General features: G+C 38.4%; 2 protein-coding genes across 2 annotated transcripts; one reads left to right on the top strand and one right to left on the bottom strand.

The window, feature by feature from the left end:
* The first annotated feature begins 1,553 nt into the window (after positions 1 to 1,553).
* LOC105387621 (organic cation transporter protein) lies at positions 1,554 to 9,912 on the top strand. The gene is made up of 6 exons (XM_048622097.1): positions 1,554 to 1,756; positions 6,101 to 6,808; positions 7,298 to 7,484; positions 7,817 to 8,037; positions 8,639 to 8,888; positions 9,338 to 9,912. The coding sequence occupies exons 2-6, from the start codon at positions 6,396 to 6,398 to the stop codon at positions 9,770 to 9,772; spliced, it is 1,506 nt and encodes a 501-aa protein (XP_048478054.1). The 5' UTR covers positions 1,554 to 1,756; positions 6,101 to 6,395; the 3' UTR covers positions 9,773 to 9,912.
* A 209-nt stretch (positions 9,913 to 10,121) lies between these two features.
* LOC105387620 (pancreatic triacylglycerol lipase) lies at positions 10,122 to 26,727 on the bottom strand. Its single transcript, XM_048622307.1, has 10 exons — positions 26,347 to 26,727; positions 25,065 to 25,151; positions 24,585 to 24,636; positions 24,261 to 24,368; positions 23,268 to 23,409; positions 22,601 to 22,749; positions 13,651 to 13,757; positions 11,387 to 11,500; positions 10,837 to 10,990; positions 10,122 to 10,317 (listed from the first exon to the last, which is right to left on the bottom strand). Exons 1-10 carry the CDS (start codon positions 26,387 to 26,389, stop codon positions 10,245 to 10,247), a joined length of 1,029 nt encoding a protein of 342 aa, XP_048478264.1. The 5' UTR covers positions 26,390 to 26,727; the 3' UTR covers positions 10,122 to 10,244.
* Positions 26,728 to 27,716: the final 989 nt, after the last annotated feature.

The following is a 27,716-nucleotide window of genomic DNA, read 5'->3' as shown; positions in this document are numbered from 1 at the left end:
ACTAAAAAATATAGTTAAATATTGTCCCCTGGCTGATTAGCATAAGAAGGTACCGACTAGACTGTCGCCATTAAAGTAGATGCTTTGATTTCGGGACAATAAAGCCTATGTTGGAAGTGCGGAATGAGGCAAAAGGGGAGGGGATGTGACCTATGACGCATGATACCCAAGATTGCTATCTCTCTCATCCCGTGCGCCAATTTTACCTGTCATAGCTATGTCCTTCAAGTTTTTGTTGCAAAAACCGGTTTAAAGGGTTAAAACGTCATTGTTTTAGTGACTTCGTTTTAGTGTTACTCCTAATGCGAAGCAGAGATGTACAGTGCATTACTTACAGTCTACAGTACAGTGCAAAAATATTAAAATGTGTCAGTTTTTACTGATGTTGATGTATTGTGGGGGTAAGTCTATAATAAATTAACTTTACTATATTACCAAGTCTATTTTGCCGTATAATAGATTTAGGCAGTACCAAAACTCACACAAATATTATACCAATTTTTTGTTGTTGATTATTATTAGAATATTATATCTTAAATTATACATCTCCGAAAGGATATTGTGTTTTATTTTAAGGTAAAGTCCTATAAAATACCCTATACATTTTAAGTAGTTACCTTAAGCATAAATAGAATAATAAATTATAACTTTTGTGGCTGACTCTACATATTTTCACAGTCGAGCGAGTTGACGACAAAAAAAGTAGGTAAATACGGGAGGGGCAACTCGCGCGCGGCGCGCGAGTCTAAGGCGCGCGACTTGACGAAGGACTCAAATGAAGGACCTGTTTCACAATGTCTGGTGGCTACCTGTGGGATAAAAGACATGCTGTCACTATCTAAAACATAATTACAGAGAGTGACAGCATGGCTTTTATCCGCAGATAAGATAGCCATACAATGTGAAACAATACAAAGTAATCCATACATTGTGAAACAGGCCCTTACTATCGATTTGCAAATGTTAAGGATATAAATTTGATAAACATTTTGTGCGCACACTTTTATTATCTTGCTCAGTCCGGTCTAACCAGTTTAGTGTCTTTTACCTTTTTACTGAATTTAGCAGATTTTCCAGTATTACCGGATTTATTCACCTGCCTACCGCATCCTTAAGGTCCTTGCACATCGATAAAACATTAAATTAATACCTAACAATTTTTTTGGCTGATCCATATTAGGTACCTAATTAAGTACAATGTTTAGGTACAAATTTCCCACTGAGGCAGTGCGTAAAATTTATAAGTAAGTACCTAGAAGAAAAAAATACAAGTGCAAAATAACGTTTTTACATACCTACACACTGCATCTAACAATACCGACGGCGACGCAGATCTAGTCATACCTATTCATAAGAATATTCACCTAACGGCACTTTCAGAATATATTGTCTGTAGAAATTGAATAAGAAGAAGGTACAGCTAGTTCACTGATAAAAATCCTCCTTATACTTACAAAGCATCATACACATACGGAACCAGGCGCCTTCCATCGGAAGTACCTCACACGTCGCGTCCTTACTTCGACAGTCTCCTCAATCTCATGCTTTTCCTTATCAGCATCAGTTCCGAACAACGCCTGCCGTAGCGCAGTCGTTTGTTTTATTTTTAAGACTACTCATTTATGTATTCCGTTGTAACGATATGTTTCGTGTATAAATGACTTATTTATTGTTAGTTTTGTGAATACTTTGTATTGTTATGTGTTGGTTTTATGGATGATTGTGTTTGGTCACGTTTTACCGGTTAGTTGTTTCGGTGAGTCGCATTTTTTGTTGTTGATGACAGAAAAAATATTTTTTTCACAATTACATAATTCTGAAGTTTTATTTTATGACTGAATTTACTTAAATAAGCGTGACCTTTTCCATATTTGTTTTTTTGTCATCTATTTTCAGTACACATCTTTATTTGGTACAACTACTTACAAATAAATAGAGAATTTAAATAAATAATATGGTTTTATATGTATAGTTTATATGTAGGTTTAGCTTAGTATATTATGGGGCATGAATGAGTCTGGACATTCAATTAAAAATCCTAAGTTAGATTATAAATATCTAAAATAACAAAATGCATCTCAGAGTTACTGAAGGTTTCATGCTAATTTTCATAACGAGTTAGTGAGTAGTCTACGAGTTAAGGCATTTGTTTAGAGTTCTTTCAGGGATCCAAAGGTGAACTATGTACGTCTTAAACGTGCCCCAAAAATACCAATCGTAACCCTGCCTACCCCCTATTTATTTGATTTGCATTTTAATACCATACCAATCTATTTTATACACCTATAGGTATCAGAGAGCTCAGGGTCAATAATTGTAACGAGTGCCTAAACCTATTTATTTCATACTGATAATGTGTACTAGTGGAGTGGCTTTATAGAGCTAATACGATAATATTTAATCAACCTTAGTTACTGTAGGTAAGTGAACGTATTTAAACTTGCCGAAGAATTTTGTTTTAAGGATGCGTTGTCTACTGGCCGACTAATCTTAACTTTCGGTAGAGGAATAAGCACAAAATTACTTAGTTTTAAACTCCTATTTTTCTTATTGGTTCTGCAAGAGGTTACTTTCAGTAATAAGGCCACAGATTGTACTTTATTTATAATATCTTCTGTAAGTAATCACAATTCACAATACATGATTGTTTGTCAATTATGTGTGACTTATTTGTATTTTTTTTATGTGCAATAAAGATTTTTATGACTTTTCTGAGGGGGGGCTGTCCAGCAGTGACTAATTTTTAGCTGCCTAGGTACATATGTATAAATAGGATACATAAGTACAGTACCAATCCTACGTTTCAGGCTGCACACGTCGTGTTTAAAATCAGTTTCAAGGCCTTCAATAATGGTGCCCGACTGTCCGCCCACGAAACATCGCCTCTTCTGGCTATTTAGGCCAAATGTTATTTAAAACGACTCACCTTCTTCATATTTGGCTAACTTAATTTTTATGCAAAAATATTTGCTATGCAGATTTCTTATGATATTGATAACACCCTACCTAGGTCTTACAGCAAATTGCCAAGGTACACAGCTTCAGCCTGGCCTATAGGCTGGCTAGGTAATAGTTTTATAATATCTGGTATCTGTGCCTAGATCGGTAGTTAATTTAATAATGTGTTCAGTGTTAATTACAAATACCTAAATTACCTATATTTTTTATGGTGACACCAATAAAACTGTATTTAACTGTAGCACTTATCAAATCAAATCAAAATCATTTATTGCAAAGATTGCTTAGGCACACTGTTACCTACATAGCGAAGGTGAATTTAAAGAAAATTTTAAAATTATGACTTTTTTCATTTTATACCAATATACATTATGTTCGTGTATTTTATAAATGATGATGCTAAAACAAATGTGATTCTACTACATTGTAATAAAAACTTATATGATTAAACCTTGTGGACACGAGGTAGATAGAACCATATATTTAATTCACGGTCATATCAACGATTTATCACTTAATATATTGAACGCATTACAGATGGACTTAATGTCAAAAGCAATTTGACCATCAGTGATTGTAAACTAGAGAAGGGATTATAAATAACTTGCGCAAGATTTAATGAACATAAACAATTTTGTATGATGAGGGCCTTGATTCATAAATCTATTAGAACTGAGACTTAAAATAATTTTTGAGTGCGTATCCAAACCTATTTACACTAACCAACCTAAGATTTGTTTATCCGAATAAGCCGCATTACCGCACCAAATTTTTCTGTCTTTTCATAACGCTATTCTTATTTTTTACAAATTCCTATTTATAGATTGAATAATGAAGTTACTGCCCTCATATAACCTTCAATAATATCTGCGGAACCGATATACCTAGGTGTCATATTTATCTGTGTCTAGGTCCCGGGCGACGACCGCCACCGGTCGCTCAACTCAATTAATATTCCTATCTCCGCGAACCGTTCCAGGATTTAAAAAATCTTATATATTACCTACATTCACTGCTATTTATTGAAATATTGTCAATAATTTGTATTGTATACTTACCGCAATTATAGCCGCACACTTTTCTATTTTATATTTTTAAATAGGATAACAATCGCTTTGTTGTCACAGTCTTTACATAAGACACTAGAATAGTTGAACATGCAATTTCGATTAAGTTCATTCGGCTTCATAACTGTTTCAATAGCTGCAGATTATTTTTTGAATTATTGCAATCGGACAATCGTACCAAAACATAAGTCGTGGCCACTCGTGGCTTATACCTACATGCTAATCTTTGTTATGGTGATGTTACGAGTATGTGATCAATTCATGATATGATGATGATGTCCTCCACGACGTAACCGTCGACGGCAACACCTTGTCAGTTCCTGGCATGTGCTCGTACTAACTTGGTCTTAAACGTGCGGCTACAGATGTTGCACTGTAACTGTCCGCTCGTGTTGTAGGTGTTCAATTCATGATATACAGGGTGTCCCAAAAGTCAACGTCATCCCTTAAAGGGCTGATAGGTCAGCTCATGAGAGGTCAGAATATCACAATATGACCTTAGTAAAAACTCGATAATTTTCGAGATAATGACACTTTTATAAATTTGCTGAAAATCAACACCTTGGATCAGTTTTTTGCGTGCCGCCGGTACAAAAATCCATATTGTTAGAATTTGTTTGGTGTTGCATCACCCTGTATAGCGCTGTTATTGATCGCAGTCAAAAAAAATATCGAGTAATGCTGTATGTTTAAAAAATACACGGTTTTCAAAGTCATAAAAGGTAATCGTATTTTTTTATAAACAACTTTGACTCTACATACTGTAAAAAAAATATACCACGCAAACCTGGCACCTTATTTGAAAAGATTGCTTACTTAATGCAGTTTCCAAAATGATATGAAACGTTGCTATTGTTTCAATTAACAAAAAAGTTATTGCTATTTTAGTACCAAACGACCTCGGTTTAAAATTGTTTGAAGGAAATTTATCTGACTGAATTTATTAAGGGTAAGTCATGTAGGAATGAGTAAAAGTAAAATAGGTGGTGGGGTCAGCCGTGGCAACATAGATGACGCAAAAATAGCTAAGAAAAAACTTACCAAACTCTTATAAAACATATTTTTACACCTTATTTAAAAAAACAAACAGTATGTATACTGTTATATTTTTTTTACAGTATGTATAGTCAAAGTTGTTTATAAAAAAATACGATTACCTTATATGACTTTGAAAACCGTGTTTTTTTTAACCATACAGCATTACTCGATATTTTTTTTGTCTGCGATCAATAGCAGGGCTATACAGGGTGATGCAGCATCAAACAAATTCTAACAATATGGATTTTTGTACCGGTGGCACGCAAAAAACTGATCCAAAGTGTTGATTTTCAGCAAATTTATAAAAGTGTCAATATCTCGAAAATTATCGGGTTTTTACTAAGGTCATATTGTGATATTCTGGCCTCTCATGAGCTGACCTATCCGCCCTTTAAGGGATGACGTTGACTTTTGGGACACCCTGTATAAAGCTATAGAGTACCTACTTATAAAGGCATGGAAGATAAGCATTTCTACAGAAAAACCTTTCAAGATCCTAAGCTCGCGCGAAAAGATAAATGAAATTAAGAAATAGATGGAAAAGTACAGAGGTCTATTCATAATTTTAAATTCCTAATATTTTACACAGTAATGAAATAAAAGTACAGATAAGTACGTACTTCCTTAAACAAATGGATGTCGCAAAACCTCACTTGAAATATTTAAGCAGATACTATTTCCTAAATCAAGTTCTAGGTCAGGCTCAAGGCTTAGTTTTACGTCGTTTATTCTTCTTCATATTGTCGTGTGTAAAGATACTGAAGACACATTAGCCTTTGTGAAAATGTTGGCACAAAAACAGTTAATGTGTCTTTGTAAGATGATAATGATAAGCCTCAATACAAATATATGTAGCAAAGATTATCACGATTTAGTTGGTCCTGAAATAAATCTGCTTGATAGTAGAGTATACTTAAATAAAATAGATCTCACGTGATTGTCATGAATGAAAGATTATTATTATACGAGTAATTTCTTGAAACTATACCAACAATAAGAAATATTTATAGATAAACGAATGTTTGTTTAATTTACAGATGCAGATTATCCGCGACTGAAGATATAATAATAGTGTTAAGATAACTTAATCAAAGTAAACCGAGGTTACCGTTCTACTAAGCATGAGAGTCCCAGAAATAACATTGAGTCAAGATAAAATAAAATAACAAAACAAAATCGCTATCTCATGAACCGGTTTTTATGCGAAAGACTTCAATGCAAAGCGAAACTGACAAACCACAAACTGGGGAAGATCAGCAAAAATAACTTCGTTCAGAATAGGACAAAAACCTCAGAAACAATTAGACTAAACTAAACAGACAAAGCCTCAAAATGGTGCACAAGATCATTAGCAAAATAACCTCAAACACCGACACAGGCAAAGAAAAGGAAGACGTTCTAGCCAAACTACTCGGCCATATTGGAAAATGGCAGCTCATAGTCTTCACTTCCATATTTCTGGTAAAATTCTCATCAGGGACTGTACAAATGGCGATCATTTTCCTCACCCCAAAAGCCTCCTTCTGGTGTTCGAAATTTGACTCTAACAGTACAACAACTGTTGTTAATAACACGTGCTACAGTGGTTGCGTGGAGTATGAGTACGACACGAGTCCTATGGAGACCAGTATCGTGTCGGAGTGGGACCTGGTCTGCGAGCGGCAGTGGCTCGCTAGCTTCACACAGACTGTGCTGCAGTTCGGCATCTTGATCGGAAGCATCATGTTCGGGTTTCTTTCTGATAGGTTTGTTTAGTTTAACTGTTATTTCTGAACACATACACCATAACCATATTATCATAAGAAAGTTATCTATTACTTACTTATAATTTTGAATATTATTTAATATCCAACAAAAGGCAAGTTCAATTCCCAAACGGGCCAGATATGGGTTTATAAACTGCCCTATATTATAACGTGTTTTTACTGTTTTTATACCTAATGCAGATTGCAGAACTGGTATTATAAACCGAAGTTCACTTATGTACGAGATTATGATAGAAAAATATTGCTGATCGCAAAAAGAAGGCAATGAAATCCAAACCCTGAACTAATTTTAATGATTGCCGTACGCAACAACGCATACAATTAACTACTTAAGATGATAAAGATGTGTGATACACTATCCTCAAGGTAGTATGACCTCCAGCTCACACATCGTATACTATACATATTTTCCTTAGCATTTACCGACAAGAATTTATCCAACAATTTATTGGACAATTATCCTTTCAGATATGGCCGCAGAAGCTCCTTCCTGGCATCGATAACCCTCCTCATAATATTCGGATTCGCCATCCCTTTCTCACCCAGCTACACAATCTTCACCTTACTACGCTTTATGATGGGTATAGCAACCGCAGGAACTATGGTTGTCTCTTTCGTCATCGTTATGGAGACTGTCGGGCCAAAATACCGGGAGGTGAGGGAAAAAGATGCTCGATTTTTTCTCCTGAGTGACTGAGCCTTTGTGAAATGGTGGTAGAGTAATATTATGACTATCAACTAATCCTACTTATATTATAAATGCGAAAGTGAGTATGTGTGTATGTTACTTCTTCAAATCAAAACAGCTGAACCGATTTTAACAAAATTTGGTATGGAGATGGAGTTAGCTGAGAACCTGAATAAACACATAGGCTTTTTATCGCGGTATTCCCACGGCGAGACTTTTTAAGGCGAAGCGGAGCCCGCAGGAACAGCTACTATGTAAGAATTTTACGTCGAATAAAATTATATTCTATTCTCTTCCAGGTTTTGGGCTGCGTTTTCCAGATCCCCTTCATTGTAGGTCACATGAGTGTGCCGCTATTCGCGTATTACTTCAGGACTTGGGACAGTTACAGTCTGGCTCTGGCTGTCCCTCCGGTGATCTACTTGGGGTACTTCTTTCTGCTGAGCGAGTCGCCGAGATGGCTGGTGTCGGTGGGGCGGGTGGAGGAAGCTACTAGGATTGTCACGGATGCCGCTTTGTTGTAAGTTGTATTTTTCATCATCAGCCGACAATCAGATTTGTAGGTATATAGAGAGAGAAATAATTTGTCAAAGTGAGTTTGATTTGTCAGAGTTATCACTAGGTACATCGAAAAAAGTATGAATTACACCATTTTTATATTGTTCTTTATCCGCACGTGGTATTAAAAAGTTTTACGATAAGTTATGGTTCATTTAATAGATTGATTCGATACCATTATGTTTAGTTTACTATAATCGTATTTCATATTTTTTAGATTGACGATAACATTTCATAGGCCTTATTTCGTAATATAAGTAGTAGACAAGTGTTCCTATCTCAATTACCTACTGTTATCAATATTATGAAAGACAATTAAACCAACTTGCGTCATTAATAGCTGATTTATCAAACGCCGAAATCTGAATTAAATTGCTATGTAGTAACTAATGACCTAAAATTATTCTATTCTATTCGGCGTAGGTAATTTCACATTTAACAGTATTTTCATTTAAACGTTATTCACTAATGCAATTGTAAAGTGACATAAAATAATATAATAACTTATAAATAATATATTATTATAATAGCTAAAATCCAATTTCCACTATCTCAACTTCCAGAAACAACCTCCCAACCGCCAACATCGAAGACACCCTGACCAAACTCTCCAAAGAGATCCTCAACAACAAAACCGACGAGCCTAAACTCAACTACATAGACTTGTTCCGCACTTCGAGCCTGCGCAAGCGCACAGTCTGCAGCTGCGCGCTGTGGCTCATTGGAGGACTCACGTTCTTTGGCGTCAACCAGTACATTACGCAGACTAGCCCTGACCCGTTTGTGAGCGCTGCGGCTGCCGGGGCTATACAGGTAGGCAGGAGTTTGGTGGTAGGGTTTAGTCTTAACTCGGATATGATGATGATAATGGTGGTAAGGGTAAGTACAATGGGAAACACGAAAATACCATAAGTACCTAAGCTAGGTTTATAACATCTATATTGGTGAATAGAACGTTAAAAGAAGAGGAGGAAAACTATACCTACATCTCACATTGAAAACATATCGCAAAATTCGAACGTTTGTTTCAATCGACATCAACTCAACACGCGACATTATCTTGTGAGTTCTATAGCTACAATATTTAATAGGTACTTAGAAGTGATGGAAAATTGCCCTGCCCCCCTCATCATAGATAGACTTCTCGCAGTTACAGGCCCATTACAGATAGGCTACCACAAACTACAAATTTAAAACTACCCTATCCAACACCAACAAAAACATTATGTATGGTACTTACCTTGCTTCTTGTTTCGTTGCAGATCCCGTCCAACCTGTTCGCGATATGGATGGTGAGGACGTTCAACAGAAAAACTTCCACGGCCATTTTCTTCGCATTGGGAGGCATTTTTATAATAATTCTAGGATGCGTGCCCAAAATATTCTGGCTCACTTTGACACTCGGCAGTTTAGGCTCGGCCTGTGGCGCCATTTTTAACACCGCCATCTACATTTTCACTTCGGAACTTTTTCCTACGGTAGCTCGGAATATGGGGATGGGAGTGTGCTCTATGTCTATGAGAATAGGGTCGATGATCGCGCCATTTGTGGCGAATGTCTCCTATTCGTTGCCGTGGATGCCCACTGTCATTTTCGGTTTGGCGCCACTAGTCGCGGCCGCCATTTGCATGTTGTTGCCAGAGACGAAAAATAGAAAGTTGCCAGATAGTGTTGATGATGTTGAAAATTTTGTGTAAGTAATTTATTTATAATTTAATTGTAGACAAACGAATTTATATTATGTTGTTTAAGTGTGATATTAAAATAAGATTTATGTAATTACGACTGAAAATGCGTGTGATATTGTAAAAATGCATGCACCTAACTACCGACTAGATTAAATACAAATTAATAAATGCTACTAAACTTTGTTAAATATAGTATCAATCCTATGACGATTGTCAGATCCTTATGCCTGGTATATAAACTTAGTTTGCCCTTTAAAACTAACAAATGACAAATAAAGTGTATGGATTGACTCATACTATATTTTACAAAGTATACTAAATATACTAGTACAGAAATAAATAAGTAATAAACAACAACTACGGTTTAAATCGTAATTTATTCCAAAATAATTCTACTTAATTACTTACTAGGTAAAATAAAATAGCAGGCACATGAATACAATACAAACTAAGCATAGAACATAGTTAAACGTTACTTGTATCACTCTGCCCCGCGTGCTCCCAGAGAGAACGGTTTAGTTCCAGCTGTCCTCAGGTAGAAGTTGCCTCGCAGACTGAAATTAACAAATATATTGATGAGTTTAATTAATTAAGCTTGTCATAACGGCAAGTAGAACTATGTAGGTACTTCAATGTAGAGAGAGTACCAACGTATACGCCGAGGACCGAGTGTTATGGCGCTCCTTGGGAGAGGCCCATGTCCAGCAGTGGATGATTATTGGCTGATGATGATGATAATTATAATTTGTGCGGCTGTAATCGTAAAATCAAAATAATGGGCTAATTAAAATAAGTTTTTAATGGAGAGGGTGAATAGCAATGTATCACAAAATGGATGCATTTTTTCAGCATTGCAAGGCGTTTTAACTTCAGTACGAATGCGTATGTAGGTACATAAGTCATTAATTCGTCCAGCGCATTCTAGGCGTACCGCCTATGTTATGTACCTACCTATATACGTCTAACTGGCTAGTCCTTTCAGCAAAAGGCCAACCCCAGTTCAGAACTAGTATTACCCACTGACAATCTAAGAAGAACAAGACTCCGGTTCAAAAACAACAGTAAGTACTAACTCCTTATCAGCCTTCTCGCCCATATACGCCACGGGTGCCGTCTTGCACTCGCCGCGCGTGAAGGCCTCGTAGTCGGTACACGGGCGGGAGTCGAACCCAGGCCCGCCCAGCGACTCCACCCAGAACCGCCACGAGCGCCAGTGCCCGCAGAAGTCTGGAAATTAGAAGTGATGTTTGTTTTTAGTATTGAATAATCAATATTATGAAACAAATGCAGTAGCGTGTAATATTGAATAGGCTTATCGTTTTTAAGTTTTCAAAGGTAAAAAAAACTATTGGTATCTAAAATGGCCGTAAAAAACTAGATTTTTCAATATGTCTCACTGTTGCATATGGCACTGTTGGTACATTATGCCGGAGCGCAATGTCATACAATTTCATTACTTTTCACCCTGGGTCACGATTCCATAGAGTTTTGACCAAGTTTTGGCGAAACATTTGATAGACGATAAATTCTGTGGCCTAACAATTCCTCAGCTTACCATATACCTATCCCACAACCATTATAAAGTATCAGTAGTCAACCATATTAGTAAGTTAGTATAGTTACCTTCGTAAGTGAAGAGCACGGTATTGATCTGGCAGCCGGGCTGGCGCGCGGTGCCGCCGTTGGGCCAGAAGTCCGCATGCCCCGTCTTGGTCGACGCGCCGTAGCGACCGCCGTCTGGAACATTGCATATTATAAGTCAAAGTCAAAGTCAAAGTCAAAATTTTTTATTCATCGTACAAATATAAAATTTTCTGATGAACGTCAATTTTTACAAATTACTCTCCGTTCGGATAAGGGGGGTCTCTTTCTGTCTAAGGAGAAGAACGGAGGCAAGAAACTCCTGAGCCATCTTTTCAAAAAAAGACTTAAAACTAGTTGGTATACAATACATATAAGCTTAATAATAATTATTATAATAATATGAGCAGAGCTAACTACTTATCACAGCCATGCATTAACGTCCTCTAAGTAATCATCAATTTTATAATAAGCTTTTTTACTGAGTTTCTCTTTAATGTAACACTTAAACTTATTCTCTGGCATTTGAGCAACTTCTGTTGGAAGCTTATTATAAAATCTAATACAGTACCCTAAAAACGATTTATTAACTTTCGCCAGACGCATCGCTGGAAAAGCCAGCTTATGCTTGTTCCTAGTATTAATGTCATGATTACTGCCAATTGTATCAAAAGTGGAAATATTCTTTCGTACATACATTAAATTGGCAAAAATGAACTGACATGGAACTGTAAGGATGTTAATTTCTTTAAATAGCTCTCTCAATGAATCCCTGGAACCAAGTTTGTATATAGAGCGGATGGCTCTTTTCTGTAATACAAATATAGTTTCAATATCAGCGGCTCTACCCCAAAGCAAAATGCCATACGACAATAAGCTGTGGAAATAACTAAAGTAAACTAATCTGGCGGTTTCAACGTCGGTCAGTTGTCTAATTTTCCGTACAGCAAAAGCTGCGGAGCTCAACCTTCCAGCCAATTTGGCAATGTGAGGTCCCCACTGCAACTTTGAATCTATAGTCATACCAAGAAAGACAGTATCATTAACTAGGTCCAATTTATTCCCATCTAGAATAATGTTAGTATCGCATTGTCTAACATTCGGCAGTGTAAATTTAATACATTTCGTTTTCTTAGAATTCAATAAAAGATTATTTACGGTAAACCAATCGTGTATGTCAGATAGAATAGAATTAATTTCATAAAAATTATTTTCACTTCTTTTAACTTTAAAAAGCAAAGAAGTATCGTCAGCAAATAAAACTATATTAGTCAATTTTTCAACCATAAAAGGCAAGTCATTAATATAAATGAGGAATAAAAATGGTCCCAGAATAGATCCTTGAGGGACGCCTATCTTTACATGAGCCCCCTGTGATTTAGTATTGTTAATATCGACCCTTTGTTGCCTCTTGTCTAAATATGAAGCTATCAAATCTAAAGCCTTTCCTCCTATTCCATAGTATCTCAGTTTCGAAATTAAAGTCTGATGGTCTACACAATCAAACGCCTTCGACAGATCACAGAAGACTCCAATAGCATCGTGATGGTCTTCCCAGGCGTCAAATATGTGCTTAATTAACGCAGTACCGGCATCGGTTGTTGATTTGCCTTTTGTAAAACCATACTGCTGGCTATGAAACAATCGAGCTTCATTGAAATGCAAAAGCATCTGATTGAGTATGACCCTCTCAAATATTTTACTCAAAACTGGAAGAACCGAGACAGGTCTGAAATTTGCAGGGTCCTCCATATCCCCACTCTTGAACAGAGGTATAATTTTACTCAATTTCATAAGATCTGGGAACACACCTTCAGCGATACATTTATTAAAAATGTTAGCCAAAATTGGGGCGATTTTATTAATAATAGAAAGAACATAACTAATTAACATAATGTACTATTAGGTGCATAGAGCAGAGTAAACATGTAACTTATAGCTAAAGGACAAAATGTAAAACAGCTGGTATATTCTGAATATATGAGTAATAGTGAAAGCTTCGAACGTAACATCACACGACGCTTCTTTCGTCGCCTCCTTTCACATCGTAGTACCAAAGGTTGGTGACGTCATGACTAGCATAAGTCACGTTAAAATTACTGAATTCTGGATTAACACACAGGCTACTTTTTATCCGGAAACTCACGGGGTCAGTCAATATCGCGAACCACCTTTCATAAATGCAATATGCACGATGCAACATGGCCCATTTCTATCAAATTGTCTGCTTCATTCTACGGAGCAATGCAAGATGTCCGATATTTTTATCAAGTATCATACTTGTTTTCCATTAAAAATATAGGTACCTGTATGTATGATGTCGACGAAGGCCGCATCATCAGCGGTGACGTGGTCGCCTAGGAACGACAGCGGCGGGTAGAACCCGGGCATGGCCGGGTCTAAGCCGGTTATCCTGAAACATTACCGAATATCTACTTGTAATAAAACTGAAGATAGAAGAGACTCTACATTAAGTAGGTACAGTGACTTCCTTAGCTTTCATCTGCCTGGGATAGTGTGGATAGTTTCGTCACTGCCAAGAAATTAACTTTTGACAGTATAGTAGTGTCAATTTAATGTCAATGTTTATTCTATGCTACCTCTGTCTCCTATTTTGGATAGATGGTTCAGGAGTTTCTAGCCGTTCTTCTCCAAAGACAACAAGGGCCCCATTTTACAAACGGAGAGTAGTTTGTAAAGAATTGATGTTCATAAGAAAATTTTATACGTTTATACATTTGACTCTGTGTTCGACATTCCTAAATTACCTTGGCACAATAACGTATATATACGAGTAATTAGTCTTCATCTGCCTGGCGGCGACAGTGGCGATGGCGGTGTTAATAGTTTCGTTAGAGCCAAGCAATGAACTTTCGACAGCAGTGTCACTCTAATGTCAGTCTTTCTAAGCTAGGCTCCCACATTACCTCGGCACGGTGACGTCCTTAGTCTTCATCTGCCTGGCAGCATACGCGGCTAGATACTTTTAGTAATGAGATAGATTCAATAAAACATAAATGTGATAAACAGTTTTTAGACCGGAACAGCTATACAATTTATCAAAACAAATCTATGAGATTCCAAAAAGTTACAACAGCTTCAGTAATTAAAATACTAAATAATTTAAATGTCAACAAATCACCAGGAATAGACAAAATACGATTGTGTGATATTAAACTAATCAAAGAAGAAGTCAGTCCAATTATCGCCCACTTTATTAATTTGTGTATACACAAGCAGCTGTATCCGGATGAACTTAAAGTTTCTATAATAAGACCTTTGTTCAAGGGTGGTAATCACAGCAATCCTGGTGATTACAGGCCTATAGCAGTTTTGCCTACCTTAAACAAAATAGTAGAGAAAGCCATCGTAAACCAAGTATCATCTTATTTAAATATAAATAATATAATCACGGAATATCAGTACGGATTTCAAAAAGGTAAAAACACAACAAACTAATGCCTTCAAGGCTCAGAAAAGGTGCATCAGATCAATTTGTAAACTGAAATCTACAGATACCTGCAAACCCCATTTTATAAAACTAAAATTATTCACATTGCCGTCATTATATATTTTAGAGATAGCGCTATTTGTAAAAACGAACAATGATTTATTTGGCCAATTTAACAGTGCAAGATATAAAAATAAGATCAGTGCTGCGAGTCGCTCAACAGCTTTATATAATAAAAGCATATTTGGAATGGCGCCCATAGTATATAACCATCTGCCGAATAGTATTAGGGAAATACAAGTTATTCATTTGTTTAAAAAAAGGCTGTCACAACTTCTCATTGAAAAAGCCTATTATAGCCTTAGTGAATTTCTCCAAGACAAACTTTAGTTTCCTTCCTTGTGGCTGTGCCTAGGGTTCCTTATAAATTAATGTTAAATATGTACCCAGTGTGAATTGTAAGATAGCATTGATATTTGTTACTACTTAAGCCTAATTTCATGAATTGTATAAAAATTATATTGTTAATATTTTAAATTTTGCAAACCCTTTCGGGTAGAGTATAGCTAAGCAACCTTTAATATAATTATTATCACCTATGTAACCTATATTCAGCAAATAAATGCCTTTGACTTTGACTTTGACAAAATTATTATCAAAATTTGCAAATGAAATAAACACTTCATTAAATAGTAAAAAACAAGTAGCTGTACTTTTCATTGATTTTAAAAAGGCTTTCGATACACTTGATCATAGCACACTATTAACTGCTCTGGATGAAAGCGGGATACGCGGGTCACTTCAGGGTTGGTTTGCTAATTACCTAAAGAACCGTACTCTAACGGTAAAAATTTCAGACGAATACAGCTCAAGAAAAATGGTTAAATATGGCGTTGCTCAGGGCTCTGTGTCTGGTCCCGTATGTTACATAGTTCACGTGAACAGCATGGTATCTATAATTAAAAAATGCCAGAAGTACATGTTTGCAGACGACACCTGTTTAATGTACGCTGGACATGATCCCGTCATTATTCAGAACAATATGCAGAGTGACCTGAATAATATTATGATGTGGGCACACGATAACGGAATTATTTTAAATAATCAAAAAACTAAAATAATGAACATCTCTTCCAGCTATCGCAAAATAGATATCCAACAAATTGAATTAAAGGGACACTCGTACGACTGTTTACATCTCGACTTCAAAAACTGTAAATGTTTAACCATCGAGAGCGTAATTAAATATAAATATCTAGGCCTAACAGTAGACAACCGTTTTTGTTGGAAATATCAAATAAACGAGGTAAGTGATAAACTTCGAGTATTGCTAAGTAAATTTAAAAGCCTCAGCTATTGTACCCCCAGATCAATTTTATATATGTTGTACCACGCTTTAGTGGATTCAGTTTTATCGTATGGGATAGAGTGCTTCGGATTTACTTTCAAAACCCAGACTAATAAAATAGACGCATTTTTCCTGAAATAAAAATGACATATTATGTATCTAGCCTATCTGAAACCTAGTTAAACATTGTGAGATATGGCGTTTCGACTTTCTCCGTGTTCGGCATCATAAGGGTCACAGTGACAATTAAATAAAGTCCATTTTTCTCTCCACCTTTAGTTTGCAAGGTGCGGGTGCCTATATAAATAGAGTGAGTCGCCCGCGCGCCTCAGTTGTAATATCACCATGCAGAAATGACTAGGTTTCAGATAGGCTAGATACATAATATGTCATTTTTATTTCAGGAAAAATGCGTCTATTATGTAGTCTGAGCCTATCTGAAACCTAGTTAAACATTGTGAGATGTGTTTATTATCGCATGGTGGAGAGAAAACCAACTGTGACCCATAAGCTACTGATGAGTATATCAGTAGATAAATATTTGAATCTATAAATTTATAATGCATAGATTTCTAGGTAGTAGATATACTAAAAAGAAAGGTATAAGTATACATAAGACTTAAGTACTTCCTTATTATTCCTGACTTGTCAGAAAGTTATGGAAGGTATGTACCTATACATATAGGTAGGTATTATACATATGGATACACACAGTGCCTCTTCGAAAGCAATACTTATAAGTAATTATTGATCAAAATCTTGTTATTGTCAAGGCAATATTTTTAACATACACTAGCCGAATGGATGGAACCAGTGTAATACTTTGCAACAATATTTAAAAGCTGCAAAATGTAGAATATCGATCCAGGCCGCTGGGGCTCAGGTCAGCACATGCTGACTAGGGTATGTAATTCTGGACCTCAGAAATGCAGCAGCCGACCCTAGAACCTCGTGGACCTGCTCAGTCAGCCCTGTACGACGACACGGCCTGCAACACCTGGCGCGGCATCTAGTCCTTGGAAAGAGGAGTGGTGCTTGAAGGGAAGATAATTTTACTAAATATCACGCCTCATCAGCTACTGGAAAAGATTAGATGAAGGCTGTGACACTGGCGGATAACTAAGTATTCAGTTTTTCAAAACATGATGCAGGTCACCGTATTCATATTCTAGATTGACAAGTAACACACAGTCTAATTTTGTATTCTAAATAACTCGGCGGTTAACGAGTTCCTGTGCAGTCCTACTAGGAAAGAAAGTTATTTTATAAGCCTTTGCACCGATTTTGTTGGCTACTATCATTCTGTATCATCATGTGTGAATATTATGAGCTCTGGCAGCATTCCTTGGTAGATGACATCAATTAATAAAGATTGATTAACACAACAATCCCGGCTAAAATGTCTTAACTGGGTAAGTAAATGATCAGTCATGCCACCGGGATAAGTAAAATGTTCAGTACTTCATATGAAAAACATTAACAAGGTCACCTGTAGGTATGTTCGTCAATACTAAGGGCAGGTCCCGGCCAAAACCTTAATTTAGGCTTCGTCTTGTTGCAACTTCAAAGGTACGTAGGTACCTACTTACATTGTTGTAGGTTATGAATGTTGAAGTGTTAAGTAGAATACACAAAGCTTTCTGGTCGGTTCGATTTTAAAACCATTAAGTCAACCAAGACAAAACAAAATAAAATAGCTCGATTAAATAAAGATGGTACGTAAAGATGTTAGTTGTACCTGATCAGACCTGATGCAACGACAGCCAACATAGATAGACTCTCTAATCTGTGGAAGCAACAATCATGGTGGCGGGAACATGGACAGTTGGACGAGCCACCTCGAGCCTAACTTATCAATCAGACTTTTAATTGATAGTTCGCCAACAGCAGATAGCTTGCGGCTATCTATAGGTAAACTTAGGTAGTTAGCTATACCAAGAAAAAGTCCTTGGACATCGATATGACAGTGTAACGGCGAATATAACAGCGACATTCTTTAAAACAAAAAGGCTTGTTGTTGTCCAGCTAAGGAAGGTTACCTACTTCAGCGACCTGGTATTGCAGTTCTCTCACGCCTTGTACTAATGTACTCCCTTGCGGGGTAGGCAGAGGTGCATTGCTGCACCCACTTTTCGCCAGAGTGTTATGTTAGTCCCAATGTAATAGGGGGCGGGCCTATTGCCATTTTACGGGCACATCCAAGACCGCCGGGAATCGAACCCGGGACCTTCGGCTCAGTAGTCAGGGTCACTATCCACTACGCCATTCGGTCGTCACAAAACTTAACCAAAATGGAATTGTGAAAACGGCACGTCTGCATCTTAACCAGTCAGTCTAAGTAGTTTCAAAAGATACAGTGTTGAAAAATAGTTATGAAACGTTTGCGCCAGAATCGAATTAAAAATACATTTTCATTAGAGAAGCCGTTTAGGCATGAATAGGTACTTTCTCCCTTTGAATTGTGCTCCAAATGATGACCTTCGAAGTTCATAGAAATTTAATGACGACTGCCATTGTTTATTATCTAGCCCAGTAAATTGAGTTGGGCTACGGCTACACGTGATGTGATACACAGTACACAGTAGGTATATGCATGTTCCCAGAATAGTGGAAATTATAATTTTACCAAAAGGTAGTCGTCTCGTGCAAGAGCACCGTTACTCGATTTATTCGATACACAACTAGTAGACAGCTGCTGCGTAGGAGGTTCACGCATTTTTCAACAAAGAGCTCGGACACACACTCACAATCCACTGGGACATAAGGAAGACAGCTAATATGGTGTCACTCAGAAACCGCAATGACACTCTGATCATGATCATCCGACAGTAGGATCATAATAAATTCGGTAACTTGTGAAGCGGTATGGTATAGCAACAGCGACTTTCACGAAATCAGGAATTAGCTCAGTGCTTTCAGGTTGAACACTCGCCGGTGGGATTCACTTTGCTCACAGCCGAGAAAAGAAAAGACTCAAAGCTGGAATCTGCCGATGTGTCATGACACTTAAAGATAGTGTCTGGGGGGTCACTTTATATAACGAAAAACTAACTTTCAGTGCACTGCAGCGCGAGCTATCTGTTTGTATGTATTAAACGTGCCGATTGCACGACAGCTCTCGTTCGTTCGTTTCTCATCAGTATATAGTAACGCTCCTGTACTTACCGTGCGTCACCATTCCCATGAGCAGTCCAATGATCTTTAGGCAGTTTAGAACAAAAGCTGCATTAGACAGTTTCTTCAGCAAACATCGAAATAAAAATAAAAAATTCTTGCACAACTATCCCCAGGAGCAGTCTACAGGTCACTTTGGGCAGTTCAGAAGAAAGCTGCTTTAACAGAATACCCTACCTCAGCGGAGGCATCAAATTGATATAACACTTGTAGAAGCGGTGCACGTTACCCGATTTGTCGTCATCCATGCCGATGCGGCTACGGCGACTGCAGGTGGGTACTCAGGCTTCGTTGGTGTGCCCTTGTATGGCTAACATGACCAACCTTGGCAGTAAACGTTCGTCCGCATATGCCATAATCACTGATGAATAGCGCACGATACCTTCTAAAGAAGTCGCTAACAATTATGGCTGATGATGATGATGATGATGATGACCGTGCTAGCAATAGTGGAGGCGGTTCCGCTGAGCATAAAATCTCTTCCCAGACAGGGGCGTTTGGATCTGGCAACCAGAACAGGAGAGCCAGGTGTGCGCAGCGATGCAGGTGGGACAACACAGCCGCCAGGGCAGGAGTGCATGGCTGGGTCTATGCAGCGATGCAGGTAGCACAAACCGGTGGCCAGGGCCAGGACCGGGTGTACAGCCGCCAGGGCAGGAGCGCATGGCTGGGTCTATGCAGCGGTGCAGGTAGTACAAACCGGTGGCCAGGGCCAGGACCGGGTGTACGCTGCGACGCAGGTGGCAAGAGACGGCGGCCAGCGCAGGAGCACAGGGCCGGGTGTATGCTGCGATGCAGGTGGCACAAACCGGTGGCCAGGGCAGGAGCGCAGGGCCGGGTGTACGCTGCGATGCAGGTGGCACGAGACGGCGGCCAGCGCGGGAGCACAGGGCCGGGTGCAGGTTACACGAAACTTCAATTTCACCAAATCGGCCTGCCTACCCTTCACCGGGTAGGTACCGGCGCGATCACATTACTCGCCGCACATGCCACAATGTCCCAACATACTGAAACTCGGAGCCACGTGCTTCCTGTAAAAAATCCTATGACGGTCCTGGAAAGCTCCTGTTTGTAAAGCCTTACATCAGCTATAATAAAGTGCATTATTGTAATAGCAAAGTTTTTATCAACTGTTTTTTAAAAATATTAGAAATTGAGGGTAGAAAAATATATTTTTATTATTTTTTCCTGTATAAAATAAACATTATGCTTTACTTAAAGCGGTCATTAATGTAAGTATCTAGCTCAAGCGCCACTAGTAGGACCGGAATATGTGATCAATCATCACCTCGACTATTGAATCGGACCCTACTGCGTGGGATAAAAACCCCAAGCGCCGGAGCATTATGACCAGTGGCTGAGCTTTTAAAAGCAGTAATTAATAGCATTTTACTCACGGCTTATCAGCTCAAACCTTCGTTGCGAAATCCTCAGCAATGGCTGCGTGCGCAGCAGCCGGCAGGTCCCGCGCCCCGCGCCGCCTGGTCCGTATCACGCTGCTCCCGGCAGTGAGGACTCCGCAAATTCAATATTATATTTTTCCCCGTTCGGAGCGAAGCCGACGGGAACCGAGGCTACATTGAGCCATTTTGCCGAAGTGTTCACTTCAAAAATCAAAAACCAACTGAGGCGCGCGGGCGACTCACTCTATTTATATAGGCACCCGCACCTTGCAAACTAAAGGTGGAGAGAAAAATGGACTTTATTTAATTGTCACTGTGACCCTTATGATGCCGAACACGGAGAAAGTCGAAACGCCATATCTCACAATGTTTAACTAGGTTTCAGATAGGCTCAGACTACATAATAAAAGATTTACAGATTAGATTTCTGAAGGTAATTGTGGGTCAGAAGACTAAAAAGCAGTATGCAGAAAACTATGAATTATTATTCCAAAAATGCAAAGTTCTTACAGCACGCAAAAAATGTTTTCTTTTATTAACACTCGACGAATTTTGGAATGACGAATATAAAAATAAAATAAAAAGTAACTATAATACGCGTTCAAAAACCCAACGTAAACTTGTAGTGCCAAAAGTAATTAATTTGTATGGTAGACGGACTAAAGACTGGCTAATTCCAAAGTTATTTAACTCAATCCCAGATAAGATTAAAGATATTAAAGGAACAAAAAATATGATAAAAAATAAACTAAAACAATTCTTTCTAAACGATACGGAACTTTCAAATCTATAGATTTTATTAAAATTTATAAATACCAATTATACACCTAAAACAGCGTACCTATACATCTAAATAATAATAAAGAAATACAATAATAAAAACACATTAAAAAATATACCAACTTACAAAAATAATTATACACCTAACTAATAGTAATTATACATGGCACTGCCAGCGCAACGCACACACAATTATTTTTGTGAACTGATTTTATGTCTACCCGCAGATACCGGTGCGGCTTGGCCGCTTTGTACTACTGTTGCGATGTACCATATTTTTATTTATTTTAGCAAGTAACTTTAGTAGTGAATAGATATTAACAGTAAATAGATTAAGATTAAGTAAGTAGTTTATAATGAGAGCATGTCTGCCGATAAACTGTTTTAACAGTTTGGCGGAATATTTGTGTATTTTTCGTGTTTATTATGATAAAATAAAGTTTTAATAAATCAATCAAAATCAATGCGCCCCCAGCGAGTGTCCCACGAGGTGCAGGCGCGCCGCGGGCAATCCCAGGGTCGTGAGTTTGAAGACCCACCTGGGCCTCACTTCTGCTAAGGAATGGCGGCTCAATGCTGTGTCGTCTGAATGGTTTTCCGACTTTAGGTAGGTATCCGTTTTCTCTTGGTTAGTGAGTCCCAGTAGTATACAATTACTGTTTATTAATGTGAGTTCTTTAGAAAATATGCAAAAATATTTCCTAAAATGCAGATATTTAATACCTACAGTGCGAAAACCATGCTTCCAACACACAACAGTGCCGCCATTCCTTAGCAGACTTGATGCCCTGGAGGTTGTGATACGAGTGGTGACGTTCTGCAACCTATATTCTACATTACCTCGGCACAATAACGTCCTTAGTCTTCATCTGCCTGGCAGCGTAAGCCACTAGATGTGCTCCCAGCGAGTGTCCCACAAGGTGGAGGCGTGATGCGGGGAGGCCCAGGGTGGTGAGCTTGAGGAGCCGCCTGGGCCTCAAGTCTGCTAAGGAATGGCGGCTCAATGCTGTGTCATTTAAATGGTTTCCTTAGCAGACTTGGAGCCCTAGAGGTTGTGATATAAGTAGTGGTGACGTTCTGCAACCTGGCTCCTACATTACCTAGGCACAACAACGTCCTTAGTCTTCATCTGCCTAGCAGCATACGCCACTAGGTGCGCTCCCAGCGAGTGTCCCACGAGGTGCAGGCGCGCCGCGGGCAATCCCAGGGTGGTGAGCTTAAGGAGGCGCCGGCCGAGGTCGCGACCCACCTGGAAAGATTCATAAGAGAAGGACCTATATAAAGACCTATATAGCAAGGTGTTTATGTCAATTATGTTTTGCGTGTCTTGCGGCCCGTAACTGTTGTACCGGGATGGTGATAGACGGCAAGTGAAAGAGAAGTGGAGTTAACATGTTGAGGCATATGCACAGCAGCGGGGCACGTAAGTAGCCTTTTAAAAGAGGAGCTCAGGTGGGTAGGCGCCCGCCGCGTAGTTTCTTCTTTGACAGATTCGTCATCATCAAAAATAATCAGTGCTACTGCTACAGGCGATGGCGGGAATAATATTTGACAATATCTTGTCGATCTAAGTTGGGAAACTAATCACCATCGACTGAGGTAGCGGGGGGGCGTATTAGTTTAGTGTGCCAGGTGTTCACTGCTTCCTAGATTTGCGCTTGTCTACGCCATTTGCATCAAACTGTATGCCTACTGTTGTTGTTGTTTGCCTTAATCTAGGACCAAGCCAAGTACGACTAACACGTTCAACTAATGGCAAGTCCTCACCAGCTGCACATTCCGTCCGGCCTGCAGATAGCTTCCGAAACCGAGGTTGGCCCAGTCCACCACCACCACGTTGTGTCCGCCCGCGCGCAGGTAAGCACCCACCACCGTACGCACGCTCTCGTCTTCTGCTAGCTCGACGAAACTGGAAACAAATATAAATAATAATAATACAGGTGTTGCAAAAAGGTAAAAATAAATTGAGGTTTAAAAAAATGTGGGGACCTCTCACACACGGCCATCCGGCCCCAAACTAGGCAGAGCCTGTGATATGAGTGTCGGACAGCTGATATAACTACCTACACCAGATAAACGACAACCAGCCAGACACAAATGCTCATCATGACCCCAAGCTTCGGAAGCAGCTTCACTACCGCCATAGGTACGTGGCTATATACGTGGTAACTATTGGGCTTGAGAGCACGCATGTTCATGTAATTTGTGTCGGAACTGATGGACTCCACAATACCAACGTTAATAGGGTATGAGTACATAAAGACCGGCCATTGAGTACGTTGGAACACCCGATTCTGCATAAATCTACGTGGCCTAGTGCCACTTCAACTTCCACTTGCCGGTTTCCTCTGTAGAGCTACATACCTACGTATAGGACCATCATTGATCCGGGTTCGATTCCCGTCCGGAGTCGGAGTTGTCATTGGATCGTCCAGACAATAAGGACCACTGTGCAAGTTCTAATAATATTACTTAGCGAAGACCACATAAATGAATTTGCAACTCGGAGAATGGAGATTAGTTAATTGATACAAATTGAATTACAAATTAACAATTTTCACATAAAACAAGCCTGATTTAGGACCGGTTTATTCGCCATTGAAACAATCATGCGAAGATTGTAGCCAGTAGCTGTTGATATTCGATTTTAGAATTAAATTACAATTATAAATTTATAATCATCTGCAAACACCGTCCATTTAATTATGCCACTCCAATTATTATCTGTTTTGAAGGCGTAAAGTAATTTATCCAGCTTACCCATGAGCGTAAAACACGGTTGGTTTTTCAGAATCAAAGCTGGACTCTTGTAGTACATCTTGAATCGTGTTCAGTCGATATGTCTTTACATCTTCAGTTGAATTTCCCCTGAAATTTTCAAAAGTTTTATTTTTATATTGATCATGACATACTTAGTTAATTATAAGTTATAAAATAAACTTATATTTTGCATAAATAATAGGATGTAGGTACCTATGTATATTTTGAAATATAGAGAAAATTCCCAATAGGCTTTGGATCGGACTACTCGAAAGATTTCGATCGAATTTGTAAATTAATATATTAAAATAATTTTATTCTTACCCATAATAATGTAGTCTGACATCGCTTAAAGTAGCCTTGCGACCTGATGGCACTGAAAATATGTGTCTTTTTAATAAATAGAAATAGTATCTATGGAGGATGTCTAGTAAGAAGAGGATGTAGTTACTAAAATTTTGTCTAAAGTCTGATTTTTTATCTCATGCCCGCTAGACCGACGACCTTAGGCGGGTAGCCGGTAGTGGCTGGATGAGGAAAGCCGTACACCGAGTGTGGTGGCGCTCTTTGGGAGAAGCCTATATCCAGCAGTGCAGCAGTGGATGATTATTGGCTGATGATTGATTGATTGATGTTTGAACGGTTCATCAACAGTCGATTGTCCCGCGATTAAGTGATGTTTCGTTCTATTGGCGGGACAATAGATTGTTGATGAACCGTTAAGAATCTGTCAGTTCAGTATCTTAGATTAAAAAACTTACTTTAGTTCTGATACCTCTTATTAATTGCTTCGGTAATACTTACGTGGGGTCTTGGTCCTGATGATTTGCCGAAGGGTGTCCGGGCCGAATGGCAACATGAACTCACTCTGTCCATCGCATGAAATTATAGCTGAAAATGTGAGTGTTATGGATTATAATAAATTTCAAATTAGTAGACTGTACCTATCGGCTAATTAGCAACAAGTGAACTAATATATCGGAAAGCTATGAATCACATCCCGTGGTGTGCTTTGGGAGAGGCCTACGTCCAGCAGTGGACTGCTATAGGCTGATGATGTTGAACTAATATAATAATAACTCCTTAATCCTTGCTACCCTATGATTATTAACGTCCTAGGTATACTATTATAAGATTTATTATTTGGTTAGGTAACTGTTTTGATCCTCTGTTTCTTCCAAATATCACCTACCAGGCACCTACCTACTTATTATCTAATACTTAATTGATGCCATTAGGGTGCTGCTATCAACATACAAATAAGAAGCAAATTATATTCGAATTAAGTGTAGCGAATACGGAAATATCATCAATACCAACCTTGGCGGTCATATTAAAATAGTGTATCTTTGTCAGTACCTAAATAATACCAGCTGAAATAAATAATAATAAACCTACATATTTTTACGGCTTAAAAGTATCATCAGGCACACTACCAAGGTAGGTAATTAATAAGTATAATATAGTAACTATTCATATTCAGATACATTGCTGGGCTTGTTAAACATTTGAATTTGCCATAGGTACATACTCAGCTATGTACGTCTTCTAAACACACGCACTAAACAGTGTATGAATCGGCCTTTATTAGGCTAAGTTAATAATTGTGGACTTAAAAGAGGATTTCAAAATATATTTGGAGTCACAGTGGGATACAGATAAACAGACAGGAGAACAAAGCCTAGGTAGGATGTATAGGTAGCTCTACCAACCTGCCTAAGAATAATACAAAATACTATTGCACTCTTAAATTAGTAGTAATTACAAGTCCGAATGCCTAAAATAAGTAAAGTGACTGTTTCGCAATGGTCTCCGAAATACGTTAGTTGTTACATAAAATATGTAATTAGCATTGTTACGTAGTTTTTATTTAAAATAGCGAATCTACTGAGGTAAAAGATTTAAGTAAGTATACAGTAAATCATCTCTAGCTAGGTAAAAAAATACGATTTAATGGCGGTTCCAACCTGTGTGTATTTTTACTTTATAAATTTACCATAGGTGGTATATGATGTTGTGAGTAGTTGTGACTAATTAGTACATAGATAGACAAGTGTGAAGTAGATAGTTATAAAAAAATACTTACCAGTGAACACAAGAAACAATGCTTTCACAAAGGATTTACACATTTTCACTTTTCACAAATACCACTATGTAAGTAAGTAATTAATTAAATATTTAAAATAATACTTAATTGTAAAATTAAAGCTATATATTAGGTCGGTTTCGTTTTCTAAATCAATTTATTTCTCGTATAAAATAAACACAGCCGCTTTTTAAAAAATCACACTAATAAATAAGGCTGTATACACAGAGCGGCTCGCCGGCTGATGCCTTGAACTTACATCGTTCAAAGTCAACACGAAACATTACATAAAACTGTGAAATTGCACGTCTGTCCGTCTATGAAGGTTTTTTCACACGGTACGCTGGTCTAGGGTTTGACACCGTGGTGCAAGGATTAGTATACCTATTGATTTAATACGTCATTGGGAATGCACCTTTTGTTTTTTAGATCCAAATGCATTTTCACATAATTTTACAAAAAATATCATTGTGGGTACACAACCAGGATATTGTAATGTTTGTGTGTGCGTCATTATTGTAAAGATAACTGCCAATCTGCATTCAGTTCTCAGCATTACAATCTCTCTACAAGACAAGTCTACACTTCCTGTCTAAGGCCCGGTCCCCAAGGTGTACCCACGATATGTAGGTATGCCTCGACTGTTACTTATCAGTTTTTCGGCAGATACATGCAACCTACTGCAGATTTGTTTAAAACAAACACGGATCTAAATTTCAACAGTCAACTGTTTATTGCACACATTAAGGCCGGCTCCATACGTTGGCCCCAACGCTCGTACCAACGTTGGACTGCAAATTGGGTAAGGCGTACATACGTTGGCTAATAAACTAGTTGTGTCCCGGCAGGGCCAACGTAAAGATGTCCGATACAGAAATCTTAACTGCTCTGAGGCGATAAATATGTGCTCATTAATGATTCCCGCGTTTTTGAATCTTCAATTGAGAAGATCATGCCCATCTTCTGTTGAATGCTGCGCCATGCATCAGCTAATACATTTTGATTTTTATGTTCCTTTCGAGTTGCGTCCCATATTATTGGATGTGCTTGTTGTTAAGTTCAATAAAATCTGTAGCTTTTTAATTTTTCCATAAAGGTGACGATGTTGTGGATGAGATCCATTCTCGCTCGACGTCCGCACTCGTTGCGTGTTGCAACAGCACTGAGCAAAGCGCCAACGTGTGGGCGTGATCGCCAGCGTTGGCGCAGATTCCTTTGATAAAACCGACACAAGACGGCCAACTACCAACGCTCGCCCCAACGTTGGGGCCAATGCAATTTTCTAGATCCATACGTTGGACGAGTAGCGTTGGGACCTGCGTTGGGGCCAACGTATGGAGCCGGCGTAACATACATTTGCGTAATATAAA

This window comes from Plutella xylostella, chromosome 7, assembly GCF_932276165.1.
Source record: "Plutella xylostella chromosome 7, ilPluXylo3.1, whole genome shotgun sequence".
NCBI lineage: Eukaryota > Metazoa > Arthropoda > Insecta > Lepidoptera > Plutellidae > Plutella > Plutella xylostella.
The sequence above is the reverse complement of the archived record's forward strand: the minus strand, read 5'-3'. Positions and strand labels throughout refer to the sequence as shown.

Bases quoted from the DNA above. Each gene is read 5' to 3' on its own strand.
- LOC105387621 (XM_048622097.1), top strand. From the start codon at position 6,396: ATGGTGCACAAGATCATTAGCAAAATAACCTCAAACACCGACACAGGC. The intron at 6,809-7,297 runs GTTTGTTTAGTT...TTATCCTTTCAG, and splicing joins TTCGGGTTTCTTTCTGATAG to ATATGGCCGCAGAAGCTCCT. The intron at 8,038-8,638 runs GTAAGTTGTATT...CTCAACTTCCAG, and splicing joins GTCACGGATGCCGCTTTGTT to AAACAACCTCCCAACCGCCA.
- LOC105387620 (XM_048622307.1), bottom strand. From the start codon at position 26,389: ATGTGTAAATCCTTTGTGAAAGCATTGTTTCTTGTGTTCACTG. The intron at 25,152-26,346 runs GTAAGTATTTTT...TCACATTTTCAG, and splicing joins ATTGTTTCTTGTGTTCACTG to CTATAATTTCATGCGATGGA. The intron at 23,410-24,260 runs GTAAGCTGGATA...ATTTGTTTCCAG, and splicing joins ACCGTGTTTTACGCTCATGG to TTTCGTCGAGCTAGCAGAAG.